Raw genomic sequence first — 8,848 nt, 5'->3', positions numbered from 1 at the left:
GCCACCCAAACCCCCAACTACCCACCACCACCCTCAACCCCTGCCCCCCGACGAAAAAAAAATCCCGATGCCTGCCCCCCAGAAAACCCGCGAAAAATCCGCGAGGACTCCGAAAAAAATCCCAAAAACCCACATCAACACGTCCATCACTCCATCCTCCACCCGCACCCACATCCATCCACCACCCCATTCCTACCCCCTCTGAGACCCACCAAAAAGCCTCAAAACCACCCCCTCACGCTACTCAACCATTTGCAATAAACAAAACCGAATTAAAAAACCATGAAACACCGGAAAAATGTAAAAATTCCACTCACAGACACAATTAGGCATCGCCATTCATTCAACATGGCGGTGCTCCCACCGAAGAAAGCTCCCAAGGCCCCCCCTCCGTCCCTTACCCCCCTCCTACACCTCTCCCTCCAAAATAAAGTGTGAAAAACTGAAACTCAGCTCCTACCTGCTGAATAACTCCATTAAAAATCCACGTTGATCAATCGACAAATAATAATCCACTGATCAATGAAATGGCTATTGACAATTGTTGTAACACACACAAGCACAACGCCTTGGTGAAATAATTCAGCGCTTTCTCCCTTGATGAGTTTGGTTGGTCCGTTTGGGTATTATGGCCGACCCCGAAGTTGTTTCTCCCACCGTTGTCACAACCACTCACTTTTACAATGCGTCTGTCTCACTCGTGTAACGCCGTGGTAACGTTTCAGTTCACTAGCATGACGCCTCGGGTATTTAACAACCAATCAACACGAGTAACAAGATATTTTCACTATTTTATAATCAAACGATTGGTAGTGGTCACTGCTAAAGGGATGGACTTGTGGATTGAATTTTTTTTTCAACTCCAATTATGTTTTTTTTTTTCGCAACACTCAACGGGGATGATTTTTACACGACGGTTTCTTAGACTCGGCACTGAGAATGTAACGATCGCTTCGGATATCCAACAATGGCTACCGCATTCCACTTCGGTTCACTTCGGAGATTTCACTTTCCACTGTTCCGGGAGTTTCACGCGGCCACGAGACACGAACGCACACTAGGGGGACATCTCCACCTCTCCTCGCTTTTATAGGCACCGCATCGACGCGCGGGAGGAGTGGGGGAACTTGATAGCGGGAAAATTTGAATTGTATGAAATTAGATGGACAATTTTTTCTTTCAACTTTCTTTTATTTTACGGGTATTTCTTTTCTCCTTTTTCATTCTGTACACATCTTAGATATTAAGGGGGGAGAGGGAGGGGAAGGGAGACATACGGAAGGGGGATTTTAAAAATTTTATTTGAATTCTTTCTTTTTTGGTACAGAATTTTTGTTTTTGGAGAGGAGCGAGGGGTTGATGGTTTTAATGTTTTATTTTGATTTGAGGGGAAATTTGGGAGTGGCGAGAGGAGTATTTGAGTCCCAGCGGATGTTGTTGTCTTTTTTTGGCGGTTTTTGATGATTTTTTGGAGCAGTCAATCCTCACTGGTGATTTCAGGCGGTTACAGCAGTTGTCCAAGTTTTTGAAATCCTGAAAAAAAATCTTCAAATCTTTTTTCTGGCGGTTTTTGGAGGTGGAAATGACTTTTGGAGGTTCGCGGGTTTTTCGGGCAATTTTGGTGGGGATGTAAGTGGAGGGGGAGCGGTTCAATTTCAGATGTTCCTTCTCCACCCGTGATGCACCGCAGGATGACGTAGCCACTGATGCAATTTATAAACAAACAATTATTAATAAAAAATCATAGCAAAAATTGTTTTTAAATTTTTTTTAAACCTCGGAAAATTAGTTACGGGAATTTGCCCATGGATTTTCGGATTTTCCGCGCCTTTTTCCGACGTCGCGTCATCCCGGGGTTCCGCCATGCTGGCAAAATGGCGGGCGCCTGAAATGACAATTTTTTGAATTACAAAATCCCGAAAAATCCGGAAACCTGTCGTTTTTTCATGACAACAAACGTTTTTTTTTTTAATCAGATTTATCACTTGCAGAGGCACTTGGGGTAACTGAAGACCCCGCACAGGGTGCCATGGGGACGCGACGTGTTAAGACTGCGTATTGATTACGGAAAAATACGTGAGTCAAATTGAAAATTAATTTCTCAGTGGAGAAATAATTTTCAAGATTTTTGAGTAAGCGAATTTTCTGGGAATTTCGATTATTCGTGGCACTGATTTTCACTGAAATTTTCCTGTGAGAAATGAATTTTTCCGAACACTTAAGACTTCGGGTGACTCACTGGAGAAAATATGGCGGACTTTTACGATCACTTTGGCGTCGATTACTTTCAGCCAACACTTCGAGATTTTTTTGAGATAATGAACAATTTTTGGAAAGGATTTTTTAATCGGTTTCAGGGGATGAGGTGATTTTTCCGAGGATGAGGGGTGTAATGGGAATGAGAGAGGCTTTCAGGAGAGTTTTGAGGGTTTGATTGTGAGAGGTATTGAAGGTGGAATGTTCTGGACGTTTTGTTAAGGCTGATTTGTAAATGAATAACTGAGAGGGCGCCTCCATCGCCCAAGCACCAGCGGGAAACTATCAAAAATTTGAATTCCCAGAATTTTCAATTACACCCTTAATCGACTCCATCTGTGAATTTTTAAATAAACAGATTGATTTACTTCCATTGAACTTATGATTCAGTGTAAAAATCATAATTGATTAATAATTACCTGAATAATTAGGAATGCTTGATGGCAGTTAGGTTAATGGAGCAGTGGAATTTGTGATGGTTTTAAGGCATACGTGCCATTGAGCAGTAATAAAACAATATTTATTCGTTCTCCTAAGATTGTACAACTAGAGCCGTTATTCTCTCCTCTTTCCTCCTGACTTTTCTCTGTAAAACTGGTATTAAGAACAATATGAGACCGCTGATCGCAATCATCAGTCCAGCTCCCACAAAACCAGGTTTATAAGACCCTAGACCATCTCTCAGCCATCCTGAATCACAAAAATAAAATAAATAATTAATTAGTGTGCATTGATTGCAAAGAAACTTCAATTCCATGGAATTTTCTATTTATAATATCTTTTCTGCAAAACTCATTCATGAATTTAAAACGATAAATAATTGAAAGATCAAATTACCAGCAATTGGAGGGCCAAGTAATGACGCCAATCCTTGAAAGAGCAACAACAGCCCAAAGGCGTTGGTCAGTAAATCGAGCCCCAGGAGATCGACTAGGATGACAGACGTCAGTCCCACATAAGCACCGGCAGTAAATCCGTACACAGATGCATAAATAACAAACCAAGTGTACGAGGGAGAAAATGCTCCTAATACTGTCGCTGAAAATTCATATCAATGACAATTATCCACCGATTACCTTGAAATAAATATTGATATCACTTACAAATTCCACAAATTGTCAAGCAAATATTGTAGATGGCTAAACGATTAATCGAGGGTTTGTCCGCGACAAAACCGAGAACGATTCGTCCAACAGTGTTTGCGATACCTATCACTGATAATAGATATGATGCTGATTCCCTCGTTATTTGAACTCCTTCAGCTAAACCCTGTCGATAATTATTAAATGATTATTTTCCTGTGAAATCTGATGTCAACGCGATATTGACGAAAATAAAAATGGATTTTATACGAAATTGATGAATTTTAATTATGCAATGCTGGTACTCACTATAATATATACATAAGGCACGTTAAATCCGATGCTCGTACAGAAGTTTGAGAAAACAAACAGCAGGAACACGGGATCCTTCAGTAAAGAGAGTTGTAACATTTGTTGAAAAGCACTCAGTGGTTTTGTCTGTTTAGAATTATTATTCTGCCCCTGTTTCTCTTCTATACCATTGGGAAGACTCGAGAGGGATCCCCTGAGGGTAATGTGCAGGTCTCGAGAACCCAGAGATGCTCTGAAACCCATTTTTACCAATTATATATCATCTTATATCCTCGACTCTTTCCTATCCTCGTCCTCGTATCGTGTACAAAAAAATTCTACATCACTCTCCACAAACAATGTGATTACCTCACAAACGAATGGACTTACGAGCAAAAGTCACTAAAAGCTTTTTCAAGAAAATTCAATTCTCTATGAAAAAGCTTTTTTAATATTTTATGGTAAGTCTGATAGGTACCGAGATAATTATCGATTATATGAATGCTTCGTTTAATTATTGTTGTAATCGTTTCAATGAGGCTATTGTTAATCACTTACGATCGTTTCCGGATATTTTCAAGGCTCTTCTGGTACAGGATGTCCTTCCTGTGCATGAGACCACTGCCAAAGTCCCTGGACCGATGGGAATGTCCAGTTTTGGAGATGAGGACTGGTTGACTCAGTGCAATTCTCATGAGATTTTCCTTATCCTCACTCTCAGGAATTAATTGATATTTCGTGTGATTGACATTCGTCACACTGTGGGGTCTGTCAAAACCGTTGGATGAGAGTCCATTAGTCTGAGGAACCTTGAAGCTCGTGGGAGCTTCAGGTTTGCTCAACTCCTGGGGAAAATTCCAGACGATTTTTCAAAGACAAGGTGTAAAAAAAATTTCAAGAAAAATTATAAACGCGAATGTCATTCACTAACCAGCAGGGGAATGTCCATAGCCTTTCTAATTGGCTCCAGTGGTCTGAACATGATCCCAAAGATAATGCAATTGAGGACAAGTGCTGATGTAATGAGCATCGCTCCTCTCCACCCATATTCCACGATGAGATACTCAATAAAAGGTGCAAAAACAAGAGTACCCAGTCCAGATCCACAAACAGCTATTCCCGTGGCGAATGACCTGAGTTTCTCGAAGTAACAGGTCACCGAGACGATCGCCGGAAGATAAATAAGACCGAATCCAAGACCTGAAACCAGACGAAATTCAATTACTCCATCTCCACTGGAAAATATTTTTTCATTAACTTTTCGTTTAGAAGGAAGTTTAATTAATTGCGAGGGGTTATTAAAGGATAACTATATCTTACCTAGCAAATTGTCTTCCACTCGCTCACGATTGCAATTGAGAAGTATAAAAACTTTTTAGGAAGTCAGGAATTCATTGAGAATTTTTCTGAGAATTTACCTATCCAGAATTATCGATTTATTCCGAGAACTATCGATTTGTGGTGGAAATGATAGAGAACTTTTATCGAGCTGATGAAATTTTCAAGACAAGAGGTCTTTTGATCTTTTATTGTAAAATCAATAGTTTCCGGTCAATCGACACTTGACAAAATTCAAATTCGAATTGTGGCGTTCTGGGGTGAAATTTTTTAAAAGTTGAAGGGATTTTTTAATAAATAAATTGAACGAGGAGGATAGAATGATTTAATTGGGTCTTACCTGTTCCCAGACCGATGGTGAAGTATAGAATAATTATACTCTGGGCCCAGTGGCTCATCAGAAGACAGATGCTGGAGAGAATCGCTCCTACGATCGTCACCATGCGGCATCCGTATTTATTAACAAAAATACTGGCAATTGGTCCTGAGAACAGAAAGAAAAATAATCCACCGAATATATCATATCCATATCTATCCACATATATTCATTGTAATTTTTTTTACTCAATCGCTCGTTTTCGCTGTATTTTTTTCCTCTGATTAATTAATTCCTCAATTGGCGACTTGATATTAGTTGAGAGGCATTCATGTATTTATCATTATTAATTTACTATTCGAATGACGTATTTTCTTCGTTCAATTTTATTCAAAAATGATACCGTCGTGGTGAGTCAACACCTTTTATTTTATTCGTAAACAGCTGATCGTGCTGTTGTAGGTCGTTCTCATTTTCTTTTTTCCATTGGATTCGACAATCGGGGGATTTTTTAGCCGTGAATTATTTTCGCAGATATAAATTGTTTTTCTGATTACTTATCCCAGAGATCTTTTAGAAAAGATATAATTTATGTAAACAATGATTTATAAATTGTAATAATGGGAATTGTCTTCTGATTTTTATTTTTAGTAAAAATTACGTGAAAATTGAGAGGAAAATAATTTAGGATTGAATTTCTAGTGATAGGGGGATAGTATTTGAAAATGTGGAGATATCGAGAGAAGCCTGGGAAGGACGGACTCAATCATCATCGAAGCCTGCAAAATTTTTATCAAAATGTCATCTCTCTGAATGAAATGCCACTCACCAGAGCAAAGAGTAATTCCAACGAGAATTGAAGCAATCCATGCTGTGGCGCCGTCTCCAGCTCCGAAATAATTGCGTAGCTCAACGTGAAATACACCGAATGAGTAGGTCACACCATCGGCTGTAATTGAAAACAGTAAAAACAATTAATAAATAAATTTGAACAAATTCTGTAGCGAAGACGCGCAATTAGACAAGTCGAATTCAACATTTTTCGTTATTTCCGCTCTATCTTGAAAAATATTAAATTCTCGGGGAAATTTTTGGAACCTTTTTTGTATATCATTGAATTTCCAAGAAAAACAGCCTTTTCACATTTTTCCGTCAAATCAATAGTTTTCGAGATTAATCGATATTTCATTCGGGTGGAAAATTTGGATTTCAATTATTTTTCATTCATTCGCTTTGTAGGCATCAGATTTATTATAATTATCAAAAAATTGAGTGAAAATGAATTGTTTATGGTTTTAATAACAATTTCATGAGCTTCAATTATTGTTAATCAATCAATTTCCTACAGGAAATTACCCTGTGGGTGGGAAGGTGGACAGTTAAATTCTGATGAAAAAATCATTTGAACGAGTTCTATGAAATTTTCTGGCAAAATTAGAAACAAAAAATCGAACGAGTGAATGACAAACGTTTATAAAAATTGAAGCGAATTATTTATAGAAGCTTTTATCATCCAATTAATTGTCTTTGTTGAAGATTCAATTGAAATAATTCGAAATGAGTTGAAACGATGATTCCATTATCGAATAAAACGAAAGAGTTGTGCCCCATTGATCTAATTTCATGACGAAATTTTTTCATTGCCCTACAACAGAGGTCTAATGACGTTTCTTTGTGATAATTTCTTTGTAATGAGAGGATTCTATTACCGAGGGGTCACGCAACAAGTGTCGAGGAAGTAGAATTAATCGAGTGGGTAATCACAATTTATCGTTTTCCTCGAATCATCTGGGGTTTACTCTAATCTCAATTAACTATTTATACTTGATAATCGCTGTTATCACTCGACTTGAAAGGATAACTGTATAAATAATTACAATAAGAGGGAAACTGAGAGATAATTTAAAAAACAAAACTGGGGTTTCACTAAAAAACGTCACCAGAAGATGAGATTGTTAATTATAAATATGATTTAATGAAGAAATCATTCTTTGATAATTAGACCGGATATTGAGGCTTCAATTGTGATAATTTTGTTGTTAATTAAAGAATTTATTGAATTTGGGGGAAGAACTGCAGTTTTTTTTATCGTTTGGTAAATTCTTTTGAAGTTCTGCACTTTTTTAAATTTAGAAAAGGCTTTAGATGAATAATAATCCCTATGAATAATTCAGTGAATTCAACATTTTTAAAACTTTTTTATTCTCGTGATTTTCCTGCGGTGACTCATGAATAATTTACTCATAATTTTTTATTCCATTCATTCTTGGATTTCTGATAACCTAGTGGTTGTCGAGTTGTTTTCATAACGATTTTGGAAATATTTTTCCATGGATTATATAATTTCTCTTTTCAACGGATGTCAACGCAGATAAAGAATTCATCAATTTGTTTTCTCTCATGTGCGGGTGAAAGTTATTGTTAATCTGGTAATTATTTCAAGTCGAATTGAACATCGAACTGATAATTTTTATTAATTATCGATCTATCTCGAGAACTATCGATTCCAGTGAAAAACGCGAGAGGACTTTTTTAAAGGTAATTCAATTTCCTATAAAAAAGATAATTACACATGTCTCATTAAACTCAATAGTTTTCAGGGAAAATCGATCTTTTTAATACTGTATATTCCAAAAAGTTCTAAAATCCCGGAAGAAACGTTTCCAGCATGAAAATTAAATAAACTATCAATTTCACAAAAAAACGATCAGGAACTTTTCTCTAGCTGATTAAATTTCCGAGAAAAAATATCTTTTCACCTTTTCTTCTAAAATCTATAGATTTCAAGATAAATCGTTATAAAAAGGAAGAAACAACAAAAAACGAAGTCTCGTGATTAAATGGCGATAATTGATTGGCAATTACTTAAAAATCCAGTACTCACTGACGATATGAATCATGAAGGATGCGAAAACCACCGCCCACCCCCACCCCCCATCGGGGGGTGGTGCTGGTTCGAATAAATCATCAGTATTTTTCTTTCTCTGCTTTTCCTCCGGATTCTCAACAGCATGTGCCATTTTTCCTCTCGCCACGTGGAATTTATTTAAAAAAAAAAAGATAATACCGCAATGACCGATGGACTAGGTACCACTGAACAATTGTCTCTCAGGAGCGCACATTTCACTTTGTCACCACCACTATCTCATTTTCACACTTAATCTCTCGGGGAATCCGATGAATTATCAAATTCTATTTGCGTACGTCACGAATTGATAACAATTTAGACAATTCCTGGAGTGGGGGTATCAATAATCTCTGATTAATGATCATATCACCGATATCACTTGGTAATTAACTCCAGCGAAAAAAAAAACACTCCGAACGTCGATTTTTCAAATTAATTCGTCGAATTTAGATTTTTATTTATTGTTTATTTATCGAGTGGACAATTATTTCATCCACTGAGTTAAGAGTTCTTGTTTTATTCTCTGGCTTGTCGATTTATTATTTATTCGATTTTCAATTGATTTTGATTATTAAACCATTTTTTAATTGAAAAATTAAAATTACTTTCTCACTCTCACTGAAAAATTAATTAATTGACACTAATAAATTTATGTTA

The 8,848-nt window shown here is 37.0% G+C and overlaps 2 protein-coding genes across 5 annotated transcripts in view; both read right to left on the bottom strand.

Annotated features, from left to right (window-relative positions):
- The window catches only part of LOC105268314 (bromodomain-containing protein 4), a 19,576-nt gene extending 18,504 nt beyond the window's left edge, over window positions 1-1,072 (bottom strand). For 3 of the 4 annotated variants that reach the window (XM_011307761.1, XM_011307763.1, XM_011307764.1), the window contains exon 1: window positions 461-1,072. The gene's annotated coding sequence lies outside the window, so the exon portion shown is untranslated. Of the gene's footprint in view, window positions 1-317; window positions 359-460 lie in introns of those variants that run through there. The other variant, XM_011307762.1, reaches the window with a different exon arrangement.
- Window positions 1,073-2,754: 1,682 nt separating this feature from the next.
- Mct1 (Monocarboxylate transporter 1) lies at window positions 2,755-8,809 on the bottom strand. The gene is made up of 9 exons (XM_011307760.1): window positions 8,168-8,809; window positions 6,113-6,232; window positions 5,308-5,451; window positions 4,561-4,829; window positions 4,188-4,474; window positions 3,648-3,882; window positions 3,360-3,525; window positions 3,094-3,294; window positions 2,755-2,946 (listed from the first exon to the last, which is right to left on the bottom strand). Exons 1-9 carry the CDS (start codon window positions 8,301-8,303, stop codon window positions 2,789-2,791), a joined length of 1,716 nt encoding a protein of 571 aa, XP_011306062.1. The 5' UTR covers window positions 8,304-8,809; the 3' UTR covers window positions 2,755-2,788.
- Window positions 8,810-8,848: the final 39 nt, after the last annotated feature.

Source organism: Fopius arisanus, unplaced genomic scaffold (genome assembly GCF_000806365.1).
Source record: "Fopius arisanus strain USDA-PBARC FA_bdor unplaced genomic scaffold, ASM80636v1 scaffold00056, whole genome shotgun sequence".
Lineage (NCBI taxonomy): Eukaryota > Metazoa > Arthropoda > Insecta > Hymenoptera > Braconidae > Fopius > Fopius arisanus.
Note: the sequence above shows the minus strand (reverse complement) of the source record. Positions and strands in the feature narration are given on the sequence as shown.

Bases quoted from the DNA above. Each gene is read 5' to 3' on its own strand.
- Mct1 (XM_011307760.1), bottom strand. From the start codon at position 8,303: ATGGCACATGCTGTTGAGAATCCGGAGGAAAAGCAGAGAAAGAAAAAT. The intron at 4,830-5,307 runs GTAAGACCCAAT...GTCTGGTTTCAG, and splicing joins CACCATCGGTCTGGGAACAG to GTCTTGGATTCGGTCTTATT. The intron at 3,883-4,187 runs GTAAGTGATTAA...AATGGGTTTCAG, and splicing joins GAAAATATCCGGAAACGATC to AGCATCTCTGGGTTCTCGAG.